General features: G+C 38.4%; 1 protein-coding gene across 1 annotated transcript in view; it reads right to left on the reverse strand.

Moving 5' to 3' along the window:
- snd1 (staphylococcal nuclease and tudor domain containing 1) overlaps positions 1-27,304 on the reverse strand; it is a 184,096-nt gene that overhangs the window by 42,593 nt on the left and 114,199 nt on the right. Inside the window, exon 17 of the mRNA XM_056237387.1 lies at positions 7,691-7,879. Within this exon, the coding sequence (XP_056093362.1) occupies positions 7,691-7,879 (189 nt within the window). The remainder of the gene's footprint in view (positions 1-7,690; positions 7,880-27,304) is intronic.

The following is a 27,304-nucleotide window of genomic DNA, read 5'->3' on the forward strand; positions in this document are numbered from 1 at the left end:
GCCCTTTAATTTAGAATAACAACATTATTAAATATAAGAAATTATACATATAAAACGAATACTATTAAAACAAAGTTAATATTAAAATCAATTTATGATACTTATTGCAGTAGTTTAATGCTTTTTTTTAGTGGTGTCAAAAAGCAGGAACACAGAATATGTATATGCAAATAAGAAAATAAAAACATTGTTATATGAAAAATAGCCTGTAATGTCGATCATAAAAAAAAATATTGATCAAATCTCTACTTAAATAGGGACTAAAAAAAATAAAAAAATAAAAATAGTACATTTAAAATAAAAATGACCAGACTAATCGACCATTCTGACAAATCTTGTGTCTGAAACTTGGAGTGATCATCTTGTTTAAAAATTAAAATGTAAATTATTTAAACAAAATAAGAGGGATCATACAAAATGCTCGTTATTTTTTTTAGTACCATCCTGAATAAGATATTTAACATAAAATATGTTTACATATAGTCCATAAGACAAAAAAAAAAAGCTGAATTTATAAAAATGACCCCTTTCAAAAGCTTACATACCCTTGATTCTTAATACTGTCTCTCATGACCTGGATGATCCGCAACTGTTTTTTTGTTTTGTGATGGTTGTTCCTAAGTCCCTTGTTTGTCATGAGCAGTTAAACTGCCCAATGTTCTTCAGAAAAATCCCCCAGGTCCCGCAAAATCTTCAGTTTTGCATATTTGAACCCTTTCCAGCAGTGACTATGATTTTGAGATCCATCTTTTCACACTGAGGACGACTGAGGGACTCAAACACAGCTATTAAAAAGGTTTAAACATTCACTGATGCTCCAGGAGGAAACACAATGCATTGAAGATCAAGGTAAACTGTACTTAATTTGTCTTCCGGAAAACATGCAAGTATCTTTGTTGCTTCCGAAGGGCAATCCTAAATGAAAAATATATATACGTGGACATCTTCGGTTCTTAATGCATCGTGTTTCCTTCTGGAGCATCAGTGAATGTTTGAACCTTTTATATTATTTGTGTTTGAGTCCTTCAATTGTCTTCAGTGTGAAAATATGGATCTCAACATCATAGTCACTGCTGGAAAGGGTTCAAATATGCAAAAGATGCTGGGAAACTGAAGTATTTAAGGGACCTGGAAGATTTTTCTGAAGAACATCGGTCAGTTTAACTGTTAATGACAAACAAGGGACTCAAGAACAACCATCACAAAACAAAAAAACAGCTGTGGATCATCCAGGTAACGACACACAGTATTAAGAATCAAGGGTTCATAAACTTTTGAACGGGGTAATTTTTATAAATTCACTGGGTTTTTTTTTGTCTTGTGGACTATGTAAACATCTTTTATGTAAAATATCTTATTCAGGACAGTCCTAAATAAAAAAAGTAACATGCATTTTGTACAATCCCTCTTATTTAGTTAAAATGATTCACATTTTCTGCAAGGGGTTCACAAACTTTCGAGCACCACTGTATATATTGCAACATTATATAACTAATTAATGTCCAGACTGAAACTCATGAATAGTTCAGACGAACATTCTCAAATTTGATTGGTCCAGGAGTCGGTGTACACATGCTGATGTTTACAGCCAATGTTTTACATCAGAGACATCAGTCCTGCCATGTTTGTTGTCTCTCTTTAGCCGGCCAAGTCCCTGTTGTGGCGGAGCAGGCCTTAGCGCAAGCCTCCGGGGAGAGTTGCTGTGTCTAATTGGATAACTCTTACTGTGATTCACCACAGTGCTCTGGTTGTTCCTGTCTGACACAGCCTGCCCTCCATTTGTTAAATTAGAAGGCAACGATGACAGTGGTGAGAGGAGCGAGGAACAGAATGGAAATGCATATATAATCACACACTTCCCTTTTAGTGCCATTTCTACACGGCACTTAATGCAATTTAGAGCAACTCGAAGCACAGGCATGACAAAAGTGGGAGAGAAAGACAAGGAGATATGCTACTCTATATAACTGGTCTAAAATTCAAGACACCATTTACTTGATTAATACATGTTCCTGGTCTTACTGTGGATGATTTATTAGTGCATGTTATTTCAAAGGAATAAATCCTATGAATGTATACACAAATTAAAGCGCATAAAAATATATATATATATATACATATGAATAAAATGAATCTCACCGAATTTCAGTATTTATTTTTATCCATTACTCAATGCAGCCCCCCATATCATCATTTCATAATGATAAGAAAATATAATTATCAGCCTAAAACAGATTTAAGCCAAGTGAGGGAATCACCTCTGAAAAAGTACTTTCAGATGAATGACTGAAGAAAATCTGAGTTTGGGAAAAACTCAAATCAGACTCAAAACTGCAAACCGAACACCTGAAAACTCCAGAATAGCATTTACTTTCTCAAGAACTCAGATAACCTCATCTGTGGCATGTATGTAATTATCTTGTCGTGTTTTATAATATTGCCATGGCAACAGCCACTGCTTCACTGATTCTGGAGCTAAAAAAAAGCATGATATAAAAAGTGTTAAAACTTTATTTAGGACACTTTGTTGTTAACAGATAAATTGTGATAGATTCATGAGTTCAGGCAAGTCAGTTTTCAGAACGAAATCACTTCCATCAGAGGAAATTAAAAGAGGGCCTTTAATTAAAATGCATTGTTCAACATGAACAAAAGTAACTCTTTAAGAAGGATAGCGAGCTCTGAGCTATCATCTCCATGCTAAATATTAATGTAGTAAAGCAAGTCTGAAAACTCGGGTTCCATTAGACTGACCTGAGCCTCCCACTGCCTTCATTCATCCTTGGCTCACTCCAGATTAGCCAGGAGGTAAAAAGTGCCAACTCACAGAAGCTTGTACTAAAGCACAAAGGGTTTCTCCCTAGCTGAGATGCACAATGAAAAAAAATGAAAAAAAAGGGGGCACTTTTGGGTTTGATTTGCATATTTTGATTGTCTGTAGCGCTCAAGTGTTGTGACAAAAATTGCAGAGGTTCCACCTCTCAGTAATAAACTGTTACTCAAAAATATTCCCTGAAACCAAATGAAATCAAAGATCAACAAAAATACTTTCAGAAACCATTGCAGACATAAGGGGTACACATAAAAGGCGTAGTTCACCCAAAAACTATCCCAATAATTTACTCAACCTCAAGCCATTCTATGTGTATGAGACTTTCTTCTTTCAGCCGAACACAGAGTTATATTAAATAATATCCTGGCTCTTCCCAGCATTGAAATGACAGTTTTAGAAGCTCCAAAAAAGCACATCCATAATAAAAATTGTAATACATACGACTCCAGTGGGTTTATAAATGCCTTCTGAAAGCCATGGGTTTTAGTAAGAAATTTTTTTAAATAGAAAATTTAAAACTTAACATATTTAATACTTTATAAACTATAATCACTGGCTTTCGGCAACGGCTGTACACGCGTTCAAAAGAGAGTCGAGTTCTGGCGGAATGGTGACCTCTGATGACGTAGAACAAAGCTTTCATGGAAGAACTTTTAATTCATGACCAGGGTTTTGTTTTGCTCTGTCCTCTGCACCTCCGTGTTAGTCAATTCTCACCTAAGCTTATGCTACACCTACGTCATATGTCAAGTCAGGGGTCACCCTTTCTCCAGAACTCAACTCTCTCATGAACAGAAGTACAATTACTTTTATGATGGATGGGTGCGCTTTTTGGAGCTTCAAAAAATCAGGCACTATTCAATGCCATTACAAAGCTGAGATGAGCGAGGATATTATTTGATATATCTCTAATTGTGTTCAACTGAAAGATGAAAGTCATATACACCTAGGATGTCTTGAGGCTGAGTAAATTATGGGATAAATTTCATTTTTGGATAAACTATTCCTTTAACCACTGCAAAAGCATTTTTCTCATGTGACAGACATATAAAAATGGGTGTATTCTGACTGAATAAATTAGTGAGAAATCTGTGCAAATATGTCGTCATGTTACAGTTGATGTTTTACCAGAACCTGACTGTTTTGGAGGTCTCTTAATAATATAAAAAGGACTTTGTTCCCATCTTTTCTCCAAGTATTATAGACCTCCTCTGTCCAGACACACATGGATGACACGTGGAGGTGAGCTGCATTCACCCACAGTGCAAATTTATCGAGCTTAAATGTCACTAGCAGACGGCTGCCCTTCTCAACCCCTGCGGAACCCTGTCACGAGTGTTGTAAAGCACACAAGAGCCTGGGGAGGCTATTAGAGCTGAAATCAACCCCCCGGTGACGGAATTATGCCCTAATAATACCAGAAAAGGCAGGAACAAGCAGACAAATGAGTGACCGTGGGAGCGGCGGACAAGCTCAGTGATGTTTTGAACAATGATGAGGATGATGATCTAAGGGAGGATCGTAATCAGTGGTGGGTTTGTCCCAGTTTTCGAGAATCATGGGGCGGCCCGCCAGAGCCTGGCTGAAGTAGACCAAACTCAGATGAGATGACAAAGCCTTATTTCTCAACAGAAAGCGGACTTCTCTTCAGATTTGCCGCTTCATAATTAGCGTGTTGTAATTACAAGGCGGCTCTTTTAATAGCCTGTGTTGTGAAATGCGTGAATGCGGGTAGGCTCAGTGAACACTGGGTCATAAACCGCTCTCTAATCAGCAGCCATAACTCTGTTGCCCGGCAACCAGAAGTGCTCGAAAAACTCCATGCAGAAACTGTTTACATTTCAGAGCAGTGTTAGCGGTGACTGCACATGATGCTTTGAGGAACTTCTAAATGGATTCCCTCAATCTACAGGGAAGCTGTGTTAAAAATAAAAATGTGAAATGAAAGCGCAGAGGGGGATCATGGGACCCTTTTTCTGCATGCAAGTAAACAAATATAATGTAAGACTCTTTGGTTTTAGTGAAGGTTTACTAAGACGTCTCTGCTAATCAACAATGAAATTAGTGTGAAGAGATCCAAACCTAGTCTTGCGTGATGAGACTTTAGATTATAAAGTCTAGTTCCATACTGCGGCGTATTCTGGCCTCAAATGGCCCACTTAAGGGGGTCGCACACCGAACGAGAAGCGCAGCGCCATGTCTTTAAAATTCGAACACATTATTCTCTATGAGTGTACACACACCGGCGCGCCATTCGGCGTCTGTCCGCGGCACCCAGCTACGGCTCAGGACCTTGTTCAAAACCCTGCTGTGCCACAGAGGGCCAGTTACTAGTTGTATATTAAATTTACATTTATTTGTCTCAAATCGTCGTTAATGTACATACTGACCCTGTGTTGCAATATACATTTAGTTTTACATTCATTTACAGAAATCAGCAGCTAGAATTCAAATTGCTTATGTTCGCAGATTTTCAGGTGATATTCTCATAGCGAACGCTCTGAGGTAAAGTGTGTTCAGACTGAAGACATAGCAACGATTGTATTAAACTGTTCAGTACAATCATAACATAGCACAGACATTATCTTAATTCCATATTATTCCATATTAATTCCAACAATATTGCTGGCCATAAACTGAGAAAGTGCGCGTCCGGTGTGCGATACCTCGAGTTGTCCTAGACGCGATGCGACGCGGCGCTTCTCGTCCGGTGTGCGACCCCCACACGATGTAATATAACTATTGGATCTTTCAATGATTCTGTGCCAAAGTCCAACAATGAAAAAGAAAAAGAGAGAACACTTTAATGAAACCTCACTCATTTACTTTCTGAACTGGACACCTAAGACGGCAAACATCTAACACTAACCCATCCATCAACAACAAAAAAAGTAAACAAAAAAACTTTAACACCTGGCTGTGGAGGAGGAGGTCATCAAGATAAAAGAAATGCTGCCCTCAGCTTTCCTTTTCTTCTTCCACTGGTCCTGAAGGGTTAATTATCTCCATTATTCAGTGGGGCCTGGGAAATTCAAGAATGGATTGGGACAGATCCGACAATCAGCATCTGAAGTCTTTGAGAACAATGCATCTGTCCAGTTCATGGGTGGCAACTGTGTTTTCTCTCAAACACATTCACATCAGGGTGGCCTTGTACTGGCGGCCCCCTCCAGACAAACACAGGGCCAGAGAGCAGGAGACTGGGGCACAAACAAACCAAACTTGTCGTCTTTGATTCACTGCCAGTGAGTCAATCCAACCCACTGGGAAAGCGACAGCACAGGAAATAAGGGTCAAACTGTGCTTTCCTCAAGGTGTCCGTGCAAAACATGCCATGCTTTGTTTACAGCGAGGTGACACTGTGGCAGAGAGGTGTGCAAGGGAGTGTGCATATGAGAGTGCCTGTGTGTATATCCAAGGGAGTGTAAACAAGCCAGATTGACTTTTTAAGCCAGACATATGTTCAGGGAAGATCTATGTATGCACATTTCATATTGGTCGCCATTTTCACGGGGGCTGGAAGCAGATAACACTGCCTTTGAAAGAAAGATGTGGCTATGTGTTTTGGGACTTTGTGCAATATTTTGTAGAGGCGAGAGTTAGGTTAGAGATACGTGAGATGAAAAAAATTATAGATTTGACAAGGAAGACAGAAACAGGCTCTTCATCGCCTTGGGCCGTAGATCATTTTGCTATCAGCACGACGCCACTCTCTCTCACCAAATGAGGGATAGAGGACAGAAGAAAGAGGTGCTTGGAGTTTTGTTTGTCCACCAGAGCTTTTGCTTTCCATGGACTGTTTCGGCCATAATGAAAATGAAGAGAGAGATTGAGATCAGGGATGAAGAGGGTTTCATCAATCAAAGCTTAGTGGGGAGAAGAGAACAAAACTGATAGTGCCAAAGACATAGCCCTGTGGCACCCCCTGAGCTACATACTCAATCCTGTGCCTTTTGTCCAGCTCCCACTGTTATTCAATGTCTGGTGTCCATTTGTTCTACCTGAACTAATGCAACATGACAACAGATTTGTGTAATCTCTTTGTTCACATATACACTGGATGACAGGCTCTGGCCACAGCTCTAGGAGCTCAAGGCATGCTGGGCAGAAAATAGATGATATTTATTACCAGAGTGGAGCTGGAAGATATCTGGAATAATAAGCAATGAATCTCTTTGCTAGCCAGATGCAGGATACATATGAATTTCTGATCGTGACTGAGTGAAGACTCCATTCCAAAACCTAGTGGGCGGCCTTGCTTTGTACTGTCTACATAGGCAGATACCCCTCTACGGCAACATCCTTAATGAAATGGAAACTCGATTCCAACAGGATCGGTTGTTAGCATGTTGCTAATCTAACATATGATACTATAAACATAGGAGAAAAATGCAGCACATGAATATTGGGTAAAATACTCAATATTCAATTAGATTTATCATTATCAATATCTTTCAGTCTTTGAAAATAAATATATTTATAACTATTTAGTCTTGTCCACAACTGTGCTTTTTGCAATGCATTCTGGGATTGCCCTCAATGACAAAATCTTGATTTTAACCTTTCTGATGTTAAAGTAGATAGTTGCTGAATGTGTAAGCCTTTTGTTTAAGAATATAAATAGCTGACTGGAGTGTTGCCAAAATGGCTGTAGTGTGAACTGGTTTGCCTTAAAAGGGTTCTGGTTCTGGCCAAAAGAAGGTATCTTAAAAGACAACATAACACTGCTGTCTGCCTACTGTGTTTGCACAGGTTGTATGCCAGAAGAGCGCCAATGATGCTTTAAAACGCTGCTTAGGTGGTTTTGGAACAGAGCCCGAGTCTGCAAGAGAGATGCTGGAATTCCACCAAACTCACCTTCTCTTTCCTCTGTCTGGCGGGTTCCTCCACAGATATCAGACTCTTGTAGTAGGAGCTTCTCTCAGCAGTGAAGTGGACCTTAGACAGGGCGTTCTCCACCAGAGCCACGGAGAGATTCACTCCCTCGATATGAAGCCAGCCAATAAAGTTCCCTGCTTTATCCATGCTCTCCACCTCCACTTCCACCTAGGAGAAAGAGAGAAAGACAAAAAGGCAAAAGAGTGAGTTAATGTACTGTATCTGGGATTAGCTGAGATTCCATTACTGTGGCGGCAGAGAAATAGACTTTGTCTTAAATAGACAGAACACTGGAGGAGACCGAGCTATCTATTGATCGTCCAGACGGCTCGTTCTTCAGGCAACTCAGGGGGCCTTCAGCATACCCCCACTCATCTCATACACACACACACACACTTCCTGTCACTGACATCACTGCTGGGCACGTCTTTCTCGCACAATTAAACGTGAGGTCGAGATTCAGCCTGGCGCTAACTTTAGCCTGACATTCTCAATTAAAGCGGTGACACCAGGGAACACGCACCACTAATATATTACATTTGTCTCCGAGCACTGAGGCTGTTTATTGGCTAGTGATCAAAGACAGCAGGAAAGGACAAAAAGAGTGCATTTCAAAGAAAGACAGAATGAAAGAGAGAAGGAAAGATTAAATATTAACCAATTACTAAGTGAAAGTATGCAAGGATGAATTCTCTGACTGTTTTTTCACACCTGAAAACAAGAAAATTACGCACTGTATGACGCATCAAGATTTTGGTGACATCTCAGAAAATCTAAAAGCTCTAATCAAAGCAACCTAGTGACAATGTCGTGTTAATTACAATGATCATAGTGAACTCGATTGCTTAAGAAAACTAGATCTTTGCATTTTCTTGTGAGTGGTTGCAAAGCAGTTGCTAAGGTGTTAAGAATAATTTTTTGTGTAACTATGCAATGGTTGCCAAGTGTTGCATAGTGGTTGCTAGGGTGTTCTGAATGCCATCTTGTGTGTTAGTATGCAGTCGCTAGGGTGTTTTGGGTGGTTTCTAAGCATTGCTAGGTGGCTGCTAATGTGTTCTGAGAGTTTTCAAAACATTACCACGCTGTTATCATGGCAATTTGGATGGTTTCTAAGTGTTTCTAGGTGGGTGCTATGTCTCTGATTCCTAGATGTTTCCACTGTTTTAATATCCGATACGATCAGATACCTTCCAGCAAACCTAATGAAAAGCTTAGGGATGACTTATGCACCAAACTTCAATACTAAAATTTACAGGCTGCCTTAGCAAGCACCACTGAAAATGTGCGCCCCCAAATAATCGGCCTCAACTATTGCGATCCATCAGAAAAGCAACATCCACATTGTGTAAGTGTGTGTTGCTGAAATAGGTTTGTGAGAAACAGGCAGGTGTTGTGAAAAGACACTCCAAGAGTCAAACGATTAAGAGTGCGGTTGTTCAGCCAGGAAGTCCCTTGGGAAATCTGCTGGGAATTACTTTGGAGGCAGAGGCTGCATACGCAGGGAGAGTAAAAGCTTTTTAATGAGGGCATAATCGGCACTTTGATTAAACACAAGAATGACAACCAACCTCACATTATGGGGACAAACAACTAGCCTCCCACTCCGGCCCTGGTTGGCGGCAAACTAATGCTCTACACGCAAAAGGTAATGGCTCCAGCCGGGTTCACGCTCAGAATGTTCCGGTAATCTGGGTTGGCCTTAGCCAGAGGGCTAAATGTATTTGGTCTAGCACAGCCAGCTTTACGCACCCAGTGTACTTTGCTGTTAGAACAGAGTGCAGAGTTAATCAGAGTGAACCAGTCTAGTAAACAGGTTTTCATTAGTAATGATCTGATGATGTTAAACCAGAGTTTTTTAATTAAATGATGCTGGTTTATAGTGGGGGGCTGCCAGGGAGTTGCTCTGGATTTGCTGAGGTGCTCGGGGTAGTTTTAGCATGTTTCTGTGAGGTTGAGAGCATGGTTTTTGGTGGCTGCTAAGTGGATAGTTACTGTTAAATGCACCCACCATCAAATTCCAATTACATTTGGTCCATAACATACATGCTTTAGATTTCAGACACTGTTTTGCACAGAAGATGAGTCTCTCAGATAGAGATCATAGACTGGCCAGCTCTCTGCTAGCCTCCTGCGTTATATAATCAAGTCTTTAGATGGGAGCGCTGTCTTCCTCAATGTCAGACAAGGTTGGTTTTAGACATGCTTTGGCAGCACATGCTGCAGGATAGTCCACAATTCTCTCTTTAGTGAGTCCGTTTCATCTGTCCACCAGCTCTAATGCATCCTAGTCATCAACATCACATGATGCTTTATTCCCATGAAAGTGAAACGTTCAGAGACCCATGAAAAAAAAATTCACAATGCGTTTTTTTGTATCATAAAATGTTTTAGGAAGTGATTAATAATAAAAACCTTTAATAAAAAAAGTATATAGACAACTGAATATGCCTTTCTCTTAAATAAACTCCACCATCCCGTATCCGGGATAAAAAAAAACTTTGTTATGATGTTCGTACGTTCTTTTTATAGACTTCCCTATAAGGCATGGTATCATTCATGGTATCATTTGAAAGCTTAGAATCTAAACTTTACAAAGAACACCATCACTTTCGTTTTTATGATATATATAAAATGAAATATTAGCTTAAATATGCATTGGTCCCAGGCAAAAAATTCCACTTTATGATTGCGAATAAATCTTTCTACAAATATTTATTTTTCATTTATTTCACAAAACAGTCAAATTATATATAACAAGAAAGCTCATTCTAAGGAATTTGTCGTTGTAGGTTATTACATTGTGAGACAATCATAGATCGAAATATCCTCAAAAGAATCGCGCAGTGAAATACAATAAAACAGAAATGACAGATTCAAGTATCACATTCCTGCTCCGATGTCGGCTTCAGTCAGCCGCAAACAGCCACATAATCTATATCACCTTTTAGCTTAGGATGTTATCTTTCAAATGAGACCATTTTCACGTTTCTGTGAGCTTTCGTTGGTGCGAAAACCCTTTTCGAACGAACTGAGTGGAGGCGCGCTCTGAGCGCGCAAGACACAGGATCTCCAAGTCATCCGTTGACGCGCGCGAGTCTACTTGTGCAACTGCAAAGGCACATCCAAATACTACATATATCTAACCGGAACTCGCGTCAGAAAGGAGACGGACCTTTCGCCGGAGCCGGAACTGCCTGAATGACGGGAATCCCACTGACGCGCTGCTCGCCTTGGAGAGACCTTAACACTTCCGGGTTACGGCGAGATCTTTGTTTACTGATATATCTGCAAGTTAGCGTGTGTTTTTATAGTTTGTGAACTGTTTTGATTTCTATAATTGCATATAGAAAGATAAAAGCATTGATCAAAACGATCTTTGTAAGTGCAACCGGTTTCTAAATTTGGAGAAATTTGGAGTGGCCATGCAAGACGTTTGGGTACGTACTGTATAACTTTGTTTTTTCAGCATTTACAATGTTTATATACATTTTTGATAAAGTTATTGTTAGTTTGAAATGTGAAAGCACAGCAACCAATCTGATAAACTATTATTTGAAAATAATTGTCAAACGTTTTGGATATTGAAACGAAAGTATGATTGCGCAATAGTTTCCAACTTTGCATAAGTTGAATAAAATGGCCATTTCAGTAAATCTACATTTTGATATTGTGAAATGGATATTATTACAGTGCAGAAACTATGTATAAACAGTGATTTCTTTGTTTCAGGTTCTGTTGAAGATTGAAGATGTGGCACTGTTGGCACAGTGTTGGCACAGCTGGCATCACATCTCCAGGAGGCTGGCCGGTGATGTTGAGGTGATGCACAACACAGGTGACAAAACTGATGCCCATATAATGAATGATATAAATATGGAGGATGAGGATCCTGTTCTAGATTGTAATAGACCACAGATTTTAGGCAAACAATGTGTCAAATGATAAGTCTTGTATCTTCTGAAAGAATAAAATGATCAAAATCATAAAGCGTCTATTTTTTTCTTTTTGTTTACTATAGCACAGACAACATATACTATAATATTTATCACATTCAGCAGTGTTTTATATAATTTCAAAGGGTTTTCTGTCAAATTACACTGGAATATTGCATATGGACCACTGGGTGTGGCTATGAGCAGAGTTTAGATTTGGGTAGGTGGAAATTACATTAAAAAAAGGTAATATTCCTCCCTTCAGATTTATTTGAATATCTTTTTCATTTTTTATTATAGAGAAAAAATTATTTTTTCCAGTGTTTGTTGTCATCTAGGGGAAATAGCCATACTTGTCTGCAGGTAGCTAGACCCCACAGGGCCTGAGTTATACACTTTCAAAAATGAATTTAAATTAAAAAAATTTAAAAGCCATCTTTTTTGTGTTTATTAAAGCTCAGACAACATATACTTAAATGTTTATCACTTTTAGCACCGTTTTATGAAAGTGCAAAGGGTTTACTGTAAAATGACACCAAAACTGTGTATTTAGGCCAAAGTATGTGGGAATGGGAAGCTTTTTAATTTGGGTAGGCCAAATCCAGGCGGAAATCTCCCAAAATGGCAAGGATTGTAAGAGGTTAAAATTGAAAATTTCAGGGCATGCAAGCATTTTTTCAAAATGTCAAACACTTACTATAATAATAATAGATCACAATAAATAAATTTGTTACAAAAGTGTTATGCATTGTCACATAGCTGGTGCCTTTTGGTGTGACTTTAACAAGCTGTGGAAGTTAATACACATTTCCCCCACCAAAACTGTTGTGATGCATTTCAGAGTGTCAGCTACTGTTATGTGTTATCACCCATAAAATTAGGTAATATTAATAGCCTTTACACAAATGTTGCAATTATGCTACACTGCGTCTCTGAGGCTTAAAGTTCTTTGTGAGGCAGAGAGTGAGTAAGAGAGAAAAGCATATGGTCTTTATCTTGGCAAATAGATTTAAAATCTCCAGCTTATTCAAATACAAGGTCAAACTCAACGCACTCGCCTGCAATTCGGAGAAAACGCCAAATGTTTCATGTAAGCTTTAATAAAGCAATATACAATTACATGAGATTAATCTGAATGGCCCCAAAACCAAAAGATTAATATCTTTGCGGTATTCTTTCCTGGCACAACACCATGACTCATACACACAAAGACAACATGGATAAACAGAGAAAAATGTTTCAGTGTCATCAGGGAGCCGCAGAAAAGCTTTCCACAGGGATCATGTAAAATCTATCCCAGACGATTTTCAAACGCCTATATTGATGGCTCGAGCTTTCGTTCATCCAGTGTGGTGCGTTACCGCATTTGCAGTACTAATTTACCATCGTAAAGTAACTCTGGAGTCAGCCATGCTGAAAAATTGGACAGTTAGTGTGACGTTTCGGTCATAATTGGCAAGGGACGCTAAACCCCACTTGTACACTCTTAGCAATCACAACTATGTGAGTTTTTTTATGAGGAAAATGGCAGCATTGGGTTACAAGTAAATAGCTAGCCATTTAAATGGATGCTAGCCATTTAAACGTCTAGAAAAGCAACCTGTTTACTATTTGAAAAAAATTACACCACCAAACTTGAGCAACATGAGTCTGCCCACCCTACATAGGCAACAGACTTAATGAGCAGAAATGTTGCTGTATTATAAAACAGTGAATGGACATGATGGACATGCTAGCAGCTATTTGCTAAAAATATGTGTTTTAGTTCGAAGATGTGACTTCTTTTTCCCCCTCATTAAAACACTAACACAAACTCAATAATGGACCCTAGAGTGAAATTGGGTGTGTGACAGACTGTAGGTGGATGGCCACGTGTTTTGCTGGGTGCCCACACCGATCGATGCATTGAACATCCGCTCATCCTGCACAGAAACAGGAAAACACCAGCATGGTAAGAGCAGGCGGAGTCTCAGATAGCTGGCCCAGATGGCTCCCAGCGGAGGTTTCCAGAGCCACTATGGCTCCCTGTGGATGGAGCGTTTGAGCCAACATGGCTCCCGCTGGATCACAAATGGCTTCTGCAAGTGTGAAAAATGCCGCACAGAGGAGAAACATTAAAACAGAGAGAGATTGATTTCCAGTGCGGCTCGCTTTTAGAGGAAAAATGGGCCCTTCCCACTTCAGATGGGTCACGGTGAGGGATGATATTAAATTTAAAAGAGCTGATGGTCACAAGAAAGGATGACGATACAGCAAAGACTCATAACAGATAGATAAATCTGCATTAATTTAAAGCTTCAACCTGCTTAACCTTGTCTGAGAGCTTCCCTACAAATGATATACAGAATCCCCAAACAGTAAACAGACTCCCGGAGTAATATACACACTTTCAGGACCCTTACTTTTAATCACAGGAAAGCCCTTCACAGACTTTAAATCTTATTTTCATGGCATGGACCAATTACAGAAGGCGTCTCTCTCTTGCTCTGTAACTCAAAGCCCAACATGAAGTACAGGAAGGATATCCTGACATGACTGTGCTACAATATAGCCTATTAAGTCTTTTTGAAAACAGGTGACAGGATTTAGCACTAATTTGTGACATTAATTTGCATATGTAAGCAGAACATGCCTCCTTTAATTTTCATTAAATAATAACAACTTATTATGAATAAAGTGTCCTGCTGTGAAGGTACTTTAATACCTGCTGTGATTGAGGGAAGGCATCTGACACTGTATTGGCTGATAGACTGATTATAATGGGTAGATTTAAGTTTGAGTACAAGATTGAGAACACTGTTATTACAAGAATCAAAAAGTGCTGGTAGGGATAGGGAGAATCAATAATAGTAATAATAAAAATAAATGATTATTATGACTGATATAATATATAAGCAGAAAACTGTCCTGATGTCCATTATGACATGATGATTAACCCTCTGGGGAACAAGAACGCACCCGCACATTTTGCTGTTTTTTTTTTTCACATAGCAGCAACATAGACTTAAAATACTCTGTCATTTATGGTCATATAAATAAAATCAATACATGATTATAAACTATAGAGGGTCTTCTTTTTTTGTGTACACTCACATTAACATCAAAACCTTGTGGTTTTTTAAAAATAAATAAAATAAACAGGGTGCGCTTTCAGCTCACTCTGTCTCCGCAAAAATCTTTCTGAAACATGTCTGGAAAATGAACGGAAACTCCGCTAATACTTATCACACAAACATGAAACATACGTCTAAAGAACGCTTTAAATTTCTACTTTTAAATAAAACAATTCACATTTAAAACAAATATTCTCCTGCAATGTAATCTGTCTGAAACTAAAGAGAAGTACAGTTTCTCCTGTCTCAGCTCATTATCGTTAATTTGTTCACACCCACTCGCAGAGCGCGCTATTCATAAGATAATGTGTTGAGGCCATTTGCAAAATAGATAAACGCCCCCAGGCAAATGCTGTAAACGCACTATATTTTTTAGTCAGATTAAGATTTGTCTTGCGCGGCTATGAGGAATAATCCTGGGACATTTAATACAGAAGTGCTGGTTTATTTTCACTTCGAGGAGGAGCAACAGATTCAGCTGAGAAGTGTAAGTGTTTTATGGCTGTGCTTTGCTCTAATCGCGATATAGAATAACGTTAGTGTCTGTAAACGGAAAAATAGCATACTGTGAATCATGTTTCTCTCTGTGTGTGTGTGTAAATGAATGAATGAACGCACAGATACGCACTGTTACAGACGAAATAAGACAAAATTTCGTTGACTAGTTTTGGATAAAGTTTTTCAAATCAAATAAGCATCAATTAAGCTTCAAATAAGCTTCAAAATAAAGACATCAGCTTTTGTTAGGAGTTTCTGGGGATAGAAGTGTCCAGACGTATGCACCCTGTATTTTAAAGAAGAACATTTAATTATTTGCGATACATTATTCATTCACAAAGAATTCAGGGACATTATTCACGTCCCTAAAGGTTAGAGTTTTCCTAATTTTTTAATTAAGGCATTAAGATTTTTTTATTCCTCTTTTTAGTCAACTTTAGCATGGGTGTGTTCTCTTCTAATTCTAAGCAGTGTGTATATATATATATATATAGCCTATAATTAAAAAGCTATTTTAACCAGAAAAATCTACAATGCATGCCCAAAGTCGTGCAGCCATATAGTTTCTCTTGATATCAGTCCTGCTGACTTCAACATTCACAGGAGACTGTAATGAAAAATCAAACACCTTGGAAATGACAGGTATGTACTATGTTTCAGGAATGGGACAATGCTGTGTAACTGTGTAAGCCTCTGTATTTAGATCAGCGTGTTTACTAATGTGCTTTTTTGTCCTTTGTTGTGTATCTTTGGATTATGTTGTGTTGCAAATAAATCCAAACAATCTAAAAGCCATTCTTTTTTAAATCTCCTCATTCTTTGTGCAAGGCTCCTCTAATGATATGGCCTGATAGCACCTAATAGGGCCATTATGGGAGGGTCTTTGTCTTTCTCAGGTGTGAAATGCCATACATATTAATGAGAGATCATGCCTCCTTGCATAAAGCTTTCTCAAACAAAACACGTCATACACATTATAAAAGACTTTATTGACTTATCTGAATGAGTAGTCAGGATGATTCTCACATAGTTTTGGAGCAAATATTCTAGACCAGGGGTTTTCAAATTGGGTGAATGTGAGCCTCCCCTTACAGTAGGTAAGGACAGCCGAGCCCCCCCTTCCCCAAAATCCTGTCCGCCTGCCCTAACCCCCACACGCCTCTGCAGTAAATGCCATCTTTTGTGTGTTCCAGGCAATGAAGAGTTTCAATAAAAACAGATAAAATGTAAATATTTTTTAATATTGTATTTGAAGACATTTTATTTCCACAACTTTTTTTAAAGTGCATTCATAAACGATTATTTGCAACAGCAAATCATTTCCAACTTCATGCAGGCCTAATTGAGGCTACTTTTAAAATCACTGAACGTCAGTAGGCCTAACCACAAGTCAACAAAACATGCTTAACGTGTAATCGGCACCAAAGACGATTGGAGAGAAACTGCACAGACGGACTTTCAATGGATTTATTTTCAAGTATTATGGATGTATGTTAATGGCATCTTTTTATAAATGAAGGTCCAGTATCACTGATACTAATATAGCTATGATGTCTCCATGAAAATTATTTTTTTGCTCCGTACATTAAAGGGTAAGTTCGGTATTTTATTATATGCGTTTTATGAATGATTCTTTCATATGCACCTATGAAAGCATTGTAGAGGTTGGGGGAGCTACCAAATAAACCTAAAATTCTCGGGACAGCAGCATGTGTCCAAACTTTAATCTTAACCGTTCGATTTCTTTAGAAACGATCTTAAAACAGGGCTTTAATTGTAAAATACCAAACTTACCCTTTAAGCTTCAAAAAATATAACAACTTTTAATTTAAGTTAATTTAAAACAATCCTCACTTAAACCCATAATACATGTCATATTTGCCTGTACCTTTCCTGTCTAACAGGTATGAAATATACAGAAATTGAATAAGGTTATAAAACAGTCCGTACTGCTTAAATTATAAATGAAATATAGATTAATCGTTATTATAGCTACAAGCGTTTACTCAAGAGTAGTGAGTAATTTTCTCTGTTCTCTTTGTTCTTTCTTAACTTTACTGACAGAGAGAATTAGTGGCTACTGTCACTTTAAGACCTGCTGACAGGATCTCAAGCATCTCATTCTCTCACTACTCTTTACTTTCATTTAAGATTGTATTTAACTCATTTAAGACTGTTCTTGTGAAGATACTCGACAAAACGGACATTTTGGCATCATTCAAGCGCGAAAGATAACTCGATAGCTACTGGCGCGTGTCTTTCTGTGCGTCGTGTGTATGTGTGTGTGTGTGTGTGAAGCACAAAATATACTCCAGTTTGGACGCGTACATGGACAGCCGCGGACAGCACGGGCGCGCACTACTTGTATTACTGTCTGCTGAGGTCCGCTCGGTGAACGCGTACCACGCATGCACAGTAGATCGGCTTGGACAACATATTATTGTCCATTTATCGAACTTGCTCTAACGAACCATGCCTCTTCACTTATATAGTAATTATATATAACTATGGACCAATTTACTAATGCTCGGACACTTAGTCTCTCTTATGCAGTGTCAACTCTATATAATTATAAAATTTCCATTTATTTGCCTTAAAACGGTCTCTCAGATATTTCTTTCTTTCCAAACGACACAAACGGGATTTTGAAAAGTGAAGGGGGACATGTCCCCCCTGTCCGCATAGGAAATTACGCCCGTGGGTAGGACATCATCCCCAGGCTTCATGAACTTTTTTTTTTTTTTTTTTTTTACTCGCGCTCCATGCTTTCACCGACGACGCTGACGTATGGATCTCAATCATACTGTGTTGCCTGGACCCGCTCTGCTTCTGATAGGCTTGTAACGTGTTAGAGCTGCGTTCCTCTCATATGATTGGTAGGTGAAATTAATTTACTCGAAAATATTAAACCGCATGCAAGTTCCCCCCAAAAAATCTTTTTTTTCCTCACAGCCGATATTAATAGAGCTCAAGAGCTGCATACAGTTAATTTTTCTTCGCGTGTCGCGCCTCCCCTGTCGCTCTTTGGCGCCCCCCTGGGGAGGCGCGCCTCACCTATTGAAAACCGCTGTTCTAGACTATGTGATACAATTTTCAAAAGTCTTGTGAAGAAATAATCAATATGTGTTTTGTGGCCTTATTTCAGAAACTTTTATTTTTAAGTTTTTCAATAACCATGCATAAATAATATTCTCTCAAAAATACAAACATGTACACTCACCGGCCACTTTATTAGGTACACCTGTCCAACTGCTCATTAACACTTAATTTCTAAGCAGCCAATCACATGGCGGCAACTCAGTGCATTTAGGCATGTAGACATGGTCAAGACAATCTCCTGCAGTTCAAACCGAGCATCAGTATGGGGAAGAAAGGTGATTTGAGTGACTTTGAACGTGGCATGATTGTTGGTGCCAGAAGGGCTGGTCTGAGTATTTCAGAAACTGCTAATCTACTGGGATTTTCACGCACAACCATCTCTAGGGTTTACAGAGAATGGTCCGAAAAAGAAAAAACATCCAGTGAGCGGCAGTTCTGTGGGCGGAAATGCCTTGTTGATGCCAGAGGTCAGAGGAGAATGGCCAGACTGGTTCGAGCTGATAGAAGGGCAACAGTGACTGAAATAACCACTCGTTACAACCGAGGTATGCAGCAAAGCATTTGTGAAGCCACAACACGCACAACCTTGAGGCGGATGGGCTACAACAGCAGAAGACTCCACCGGGTACCACTCATCTCCACTACAAATAGGAAAAAGAGGCTACAATTTGCAAGAGCTCACCAAAATTGAACAGTTGAAGACTGGAAAAATGTTGCCTGGTCTGATGAGTCTCGATTTCTGTTGAGACATTCAGATGTTAGAGTCAGAATTTGGCGTAAACAGAATGAGAACATGGAACCATCATGCCTTGTTACCACTGTGCAGGCTGGTGGTGGTGGTGTAATGGTGTGGGGGATGTTTTCCTGGCACACTTTAGGCCCCTTAGTGCCAATTGGGCATCGTTTAAATGCCACGGCCTACCTGAGCATTGTTTCTGACCATGTCCATCCCTTTATGGCCACCATGTACCCATCCTCTGATGGCTACTTCCACCATGTCACAAAGCTCTAATCATTTCAAATTGGTTTCTTGAACATGACAATGAGTTCACTGTACTAAAATGGCCTCCACAGTCACCAGATCTCAACCCAATAGAGCATCTTTGGGATGTGGTGGAACGGGAGATTCGCATCATGGATGTGCAGCCGACAAATCTGCGGCAACTGTGTGATGCCATCATGTCAATATGGACCAAACTCCCTGAGGAATGCTTCCAGCACCTTGTTGAATCTATGCCACGAAGAATTGAGGCAGTTCTGAAGGCAAAAGGGGGTCCAACCCGTTACTAGCATGGGGTACCTAATAAAGTGGCCGGTGAGTGTATATACATGTTGTTCACAGATTATGGTAGCCCCGTTTGTGCTATATAGAGTGAATTTACACCTTTGCCATTAACATGTTTATAAATAACTGAAAAAAGCACAAATGTCAGTGCATGTCAAAACATCCCAAGGGCCCCAAAAAACCCTTGGTCCCCAGAGGGTTAAGATCGCTTCAAGCTGAAATCAGGAGAGAAATCCAGCGTTGACGTCAGAAAAAGTGTGTGTGAAACATTAATACAAACTGTAAAATATTAAAACCTTTTTATGCTGCCCATAGAAGGCATCTGTATAACAAAAACTCCTCACACTCAACCAAGTGTTTCATAAACACTTCATTTAATGGCTCACACACACTGAGAAAACAGTGTGCTTTGTGAGTAGAAGAACATGCAGTTTTATTTATGCGAGTGTGTGATGGTCAATGAAGGTGAACTTTCCCAGGTGTGCAGTAGCTTAGCTCACACATGACAAACTCGTGGGGTGAGAGGTGGAGAATGTGTGTATCTCTCTGTGTGTGTGTGTGTGTGTGTATTGATTAAGCTTCAGGGCACATACATCAGTGTCACAGTCATGCTGTCTGAACACAATCTCTCAAACATGGGACCCATTATGAGCATGGAAAACACATGACAGGCGGCCCATCACAAACACACACACACAGCTCAATGAAACCTTTTTCCAATTGCCACTTTTAACTGATAACTGACGCAACAAATGTTCCACCCCTATTAAAACTGCCATCTATTTCAACTCAAATCTCAATATGTAAAATTAAAATTCATGATCTCTTTTGCTCTCTTTCATGCGAAATTGTCTAAATTATGGATCATTTAAAAAGGGCCAAAGTAGATATCTTACACCCTGTGAAAGCAGCTGCAATCAGGACGGACATGTTTTCAACAGTCGAGCTGAGAATCAATGAGATTTGGTCCAGAGAGACAAACGTGAGAAAAATATATTAATCTGAAAACTAATGTGGGTTTCTTAGGCCAATATGGGCATTTTGGCCCTGCAGCCTACAAAAGCTACCTTAATTTTCTTTTCCCACCAAGCTCACAAGTTTATTTAATCTAGTTGTGATTGAATCAATGAATTATTTCCTTTAAGTGATGAACAAACTGGAAATGTCAATTAAATTTTTTTTTTGATTAAAATGATTTTAATTAGTTTTGTTAGCTGTGGCTAATTTCATAGCTACAATTGTATGCATACTATATAGACCCCAAAAATATTTTCAAATAAATAAACAGTTAGTGGCAAAATTGTATTTTATTTAATTATGGTTCAGTTTGTTCATGGCCATGGGAACAAAATCTATATATAAAATGGATTTAAAAAGTAGAAAGATGAAAGCATGACACATTTTCCAAAGCAGTTCAACTGTGACTTTCATATAACAAAAAGGAAGAAAAAAAAATATATCTGGGGCATAAAAGTGCCTGTAGTTGAGGAAACAGCCGAATGCAGAACTCAACACTAGTGACCACCAGTGTAGTGCAGTGTGTTCCCCTGTTCAGGGGGAAATTGCCTCATCGGTGCCAGTATCGTCTGAAGTTCCAGCTGCGTGTTGTGTTAACACTTATTACATTTGTTCACAGAACTACTGTGAGGTTCCAGTTCCACTATGTAAAGAGTGAATACTGCTGTTATGAGGACAAAACTGTGTGTGTGCATGTTTGGGTGAGTGACTTTAATATTTACAGCTAAAACACAGTAAAAAGAAAACTCAAGCACCTTAAGCACAGAGCAATCCCTTTAACCAGCCACTGCCATGAGACAAACATACACAAACACACCTCACATACAACATCTTAGTCATGTTAAAACCACGAAAGAACATGTGAAACAATATTAAAAGTAGAGTAGGCAATTGCGGAGAGGCTAGCTGTCCGTCTACAAGCCTGCATAACTTACTGAACACGCTGATGACGTGAGCAGGCTACGCGGAAGTATGGACATATATGTTGACAGGCAGGTAGCGGACCGAATGCAATGATTGGCCGAAAATTTTTTGGTCCTGAGACTTCCACAGAAGATACATGTACATGTTTTAACATTTAGACCACTTATATTATTGATTGTTATCAGGATGTGAATAGTGTTTCAACCAGTATAACAAAAAAGTGTTTATAAAACAAATTGCCTACCCTACCTTTAAAGTGAGGCACACAGCATAGAGTTCAGAGGTGGCACTTAACTCTCTGGGGTCGGCGGTCTCGCCGGCGATACCAGCTCACTTTTTTCCTTATCAGTGCAAAAGAGACTCAAATTACTCTGTTAATTTTGATCTTACATATAAGTGTTGTACATCATTCGATCCTGTTAAGTTTGTATTTTTTTTGTGGAACCTCATAATAAAAACAAAGTGTTGTGCTTTTCGCCTAATAAAGAAAAATAAACATGATGCGCGTTCTGCGTTCTCTCTGTCAGTGAAGTCCATTCTGAAACGCGTCCGAAAAATCATCTGTAACTCTGCAAATACTCAGTCAAACAGGTATACAGGCACACAGGCATGAAGCCTGAATTATCTTCTTTTAAATGAAGCAATTTATATAAAAAAATTGTTTTCTCATTTTATGTAATCTGTACGAAAAGAGAGAGATGATAGTCGTTCTCGTCTCAGCTCATTAAAGTTAATTTGACCACGCCAACGGAGCGCGCGCTCTATTCAAACACAAACGCTCTGAGGCGATCCACGCCCACATCAGCTGCATAACCCACCGAAAGAGACTCAGATTTACGACGCTGTGAGGAATAATAGTACTATCTTAATAATAATCCTGGAAAAAATTACCTCAGAAGTAGGCTACAGGTAGTTTCATTTGGAGGAGCAACGGATCCAGCCGAGGAAATAGGTACATTCTTTATTTTCAAGTGCTTTGTGCTAATCGCGATACGGAATAGTGTCTGTAAACAAAAAGACTGTTTGAATCGCGTTTTTGTGTGTGAATGAATGAACAGCTTTTACCTAACTATATTCCAATACTGAGATGAGTAAAAATCGACTGAAATATGTTGAAATAAAATATTTTTGTATAAGCAACGTATTAAACTGCAAATTAACATTTATATGTCCTAATCATAAAAACGATATGTTACATATGAAAGACAAGATGTCGTTTTTACTGTAAAATACTGCCACATCAAATAAGCTTGTTGCTAAGATGTTATTATAGTGTTTGTTCGATTGTAAGCTATATTCAAACTAATTAATCCGCAACTGTGAAATATGTATGATAAAATGTATACTTTAGTATATAATACAAAGAAAGATTACATTTGAAATATAGTTAAAATTTTAATTGTTGTTGTAATTGTAACCTTTTTATTAAAATAGCAAAAATATATGTAGGCTACATATAAATAAATCTTAGGTAAATCTTAAAAGCTCAATATAAGCCTCCTCTTTAAATTAATTGTATTGTGTTTTATTAGTGACACATTTGGGATACATTCCCAAACTTTCTGTAAAAACAGTATGATAATTAACTGCACAATTACTAGAAATTTTTACATTTGATATTATACAATTTGCAAGCACAATTTGAAAAATAAATAAATAATTGGAACTGTGAACCAATTTTGTATTATATAGGCATATATATATATATATATATATATATATATATATATATATATATATACACACTCACCGGCCACTTTATTAGGTACCCCATGCTAGTAACGGGTTGGACCCCCTTTTGCCTTCAGAACTGCCTCAATTCTTCGTGGCATAGATTCAACAAGGTGCTGGAAGCATTCCTCAGGGAGTTTGGTCCATATTGACATGATGGCATCACACAGTTGCCGCAGATTTGTCGGCTGCACATCCATGATGCGAATCTCCCGTTCCACCACATCCCAAAGATGCTCTATTGGGTTGAGATCTGGTGACTGTGGAGGCCATTTTAGTACAGTGAACTCATTGTCATGTTCAAGAAACCAATTTGAAATGATTAGAGCTTTGTGACATGGTGGAAGTAGCCATCAGAGGATGGGTACATGGTGGCCATAAAGGGATGGACATGGTCAGAAACAATGCTCAGGTAGGCCGTGGCATTTAAACGATGCCCAATTGGCACTAAGGGGCCTAAAGTGTGCCAGGAAAACATCCCCCACACCATTACACCACCACCACCAGCCTGCACAGTGGTAACAAGGCATGATGGTTCCATGTTCTCATTCTGTTTACGCCAAATTCTGACTCTAACATCTGAATGTCTCAACAGAAATCGAGACTCATCAGACCAGGCAACATTTTTCCAGTCTTCAACTGTTCAATTTTGGTGAGCTCTTGCAAATTGTAGCCTCTTTTTCCTATTTGTAGTGGAGATGAGTGGTACCCGGTGGAGTCTTCTGCTGTTGTAGCCCATCCGCCTCAAGGTTGTGCGTGTTGTGGCTTCACAAATGCTTTGCTGCATACCTCGGTTGTAACGAGTGGTTATTTCAGTCACTGTTGCCCTTCTATCAGCTCGAACCAGTCTGGCCATTCTCCTCTGACCTCTGGCATCAACAAGGCATTTCCGCCCACAGAACTGCCGCTCACTGGATGTTTTTTCTTTTTCGGACCATTCTCTGTAAACCCTAGAGATGGTTGTGCGTGAAAATCCCAGTAGATTAGCAGTTTCTGAAATACTCAGACCAGCCCTTCTGGCACCAACAATCATGCCACGTTCAAAGTCACTCAAATCACCTTTCTTCCCCATACTGATGCTCGGTTTGAACTGCAGGAGATTGTCTTGACCATGTCTACATGCCTAAATGCACTGAGTTGCCGCCATGTGATTGGCTGCTTAGAAATTAAGTGTTAACGAGCAGTTGGACAGGTGTACCTAATAAAGTGGCCGGTGAGTGTATATATATATATATTTTTTTTTTTGTCATTGCATTCTTGTGGCTCAGTGACACACCTGAATGAAAGGGTCATTAGTATGCAGCCCCATTGCGCTCATTATGCGGGCACATTGTCTTCTCAGGTGAGAATCACAGCAGGTCACACCCCTGCGCATATTGCCTTTCCAAACAAAAAGTGTCATTTTTAAATTTAAACCAATCTATTGTTTTATGTGAATGATAAGGCAGGATGATTTTCAGATCATTTTGAAGAAAAAACTCGACGACAGTTTCCATTAGTCAAAAGTCTTGTGGACAGATATTTATTATGTGTTTTGTGGCCTTATTTCAGAAACTTTAAGTTTTAGTTTTTTCAATAACCACGCATAAACAATATTCTCTCAAAAATACAAAAATGTACATACATGTTGATAACACATTATGGTAGCCCTGTGTGTGCTAAATAGAGTGTAATTACACCTTTGCCAGTAATATGTTTATAAGCAACTGAAAAAAGCACAAATGTCAGAGTATGTCAAAACATCTCAAGGACCCCAAAAACACCTTGGACCCCAGAGGGTTAACCTTGTGTAACCATAGCAACCATGTCAAATTATAGCACCATGTGGTGCCATCTGTGAGGTAAATGCATAACAGGAAGGAGAGTCAGCCAGAACAGGAAGCAGATACACCAGATGGCCCCCACGGTACAGTTTGTAATATATAGTGCTTAAGATGCTCCGAAATACTGCGTCTGATAGCACCTGGATCAGCACACAAATCCATATATTATTAGTTACCTTCTGTTGTTTTTATTTAAAACTAAATATAGACCAATACTAACCCTAGCAATTAATTACACTTTGTTTTAGAAGATAGAAAAAATTAACTTACTATTAACAAAATAGTAATAATTTGACATGTATATTAACTAAATTAATACAATTCCTAGCACTACCACTAAAAACCCTGAAATTTATAGAATTAAAAAAAATCTCCAAATTAAATTCAAAGATTATTGATAACTAATTAATTAATCGTCATTACCACTGCCACACTAATAATAGTCATTTAATTATTGGCCCTACCACTAAAGGAACACTGCACATGTAGAATTTAGAAAATCGTGTATATTTAAATTATTTATTATTAAAGAACTAAATACATTAATATTTATTTTTTAACAACTTAAGGTTTTTCAGAACTTCTTGGGAAAATGTTGTCCTCAAACTACAGGTAAGTATTACAATATCTACCCCTCATACAACCTTGTCCAGAATAAACAAGTCTCAATTTAACTTTTGCAGCAGAATTTGTTTGTTGCATACGCTTCATTCCCATTGTGTAGTGTTTACTTAAACACATACTGTACATCAAAAAGTGAATACTTACAGACATTGGTTAACAAAAACCTCTAGTACAACAGTGAAAACCCCAGAGGTTTCAGGGTAAATCCATAAAATGGATCAGTCCCTTCCAAATAAATAATGGATCGAAACACTAATAGTGGAGGATCTATTTTGGAATGCAAAATGTACCGTTAATAGGCTTTTTAATCAAAAGAAAGCCTCATAAAACAGTAGAAAAATAGAGTAATAATATAGAAGCAAAGATTAAACAAGGAAGAAGGTTCTTTTTAACACAGCTTAAATCAATGGATCAATCTAAGGCCAACGTGTGAGGGTCCATTGATTGAGAGTGAGAGCTCTGTTAAACCTCTTTGAAAAAGGAAAGCAGAATTAATACATCAGTAAGAGGCCCCTATAGACACTTCCGCCCATCAGACTGACAGGAAGCTGGCAGAGAATGTTTGATTATTGCTATAGGTTCCAACTCGCAGTCACGTCACTGGCTGAAGTTAAAGAGGGAGCAATGCTGTAATGCACTGTGTGTCTACTGTCCTCAAAATTAGTGCTGACCCAAAAGGTCCGACACTGCACTAAATAAAGTGTTTCAGTGGGACAGTCAATGAATTAAGACAGCAGCAAGAGTAAAACTCACACAGAGGGGAAGAAATTAAGAGAGTTAATAAACTCTAACGGTCAAAGGTCAGTTTATTTTGAGGGAATGGAAGTGTGTAAACTGGGTCAATTACAGTAAAAAGTATACACTGTTCTATAAAAAAATGCAAGTTTTAAAGTTAAACTTACAGCTGCACATCCTGTAAATGCTGTCAATTCTTAAAAGGGACAATCTGAGTTTCTTTTTTAACCATAACACCTTACTCATTTCTCTTGGTTTTAAATATTTCTGACATCATAATTCAGCAACTTTTTATTTGTATAAAAACTTTATTTGTATTACACTTTCACTCAGTGTCATTAACTAAAGAAAATAAAAAATAAAGCTGAAATAAAATATAAGGGGATTTAACTTCTACTGAAAAAAACGCATTTATTTCCGTTAGTTTCTAATTTTTGTTTAAGTTGGAGTACTAAAATAAAAAGAAATACGTAAACTAAAAATGCCAAAAGTAAATACAATTATTAAACTAAAATTGAAATGAAAACTGAAAATATACAAATAACAGCTAATTAAAAACAAATACAATAGTATATAAATAAAACACTGATTACTGATAGAGAATGTTGAAGAAAATTAGCCCATAACTTAAATCAATGATTAATATTGAAAAAGTTTTCAAAAAAGTTCCTCTATAGATTAAAAAACTAACAAACTATTAAAAACTAAAATAAATGAAATAGACTTCTCAAACTCCAAAAACTATTGTTTTGCAAAAAAAGGTGTGTGAAAGAGCAGACTGACTCATGTCTGACTCATGTCATCAGCTGTTT

Source organism: Rhinichthys klamathensis, unplaced genomic scaffold (genome assembly GCF_029890125.1).
Source record: "Rhinichthys klamathensis goyatoka isolate OS25496 unplaced genomic scaffold, OSU_Roscu_1.1 h1tg000485l_1, whole genome shotgun sequence".
Classification (NCBI taxonomy): Eukaryota; Metazoa; Chordata; class Actinopteri; order Cypriniformes; family Leuciscidae; genus Rhinichthys; species Rhinichthys klamathensis.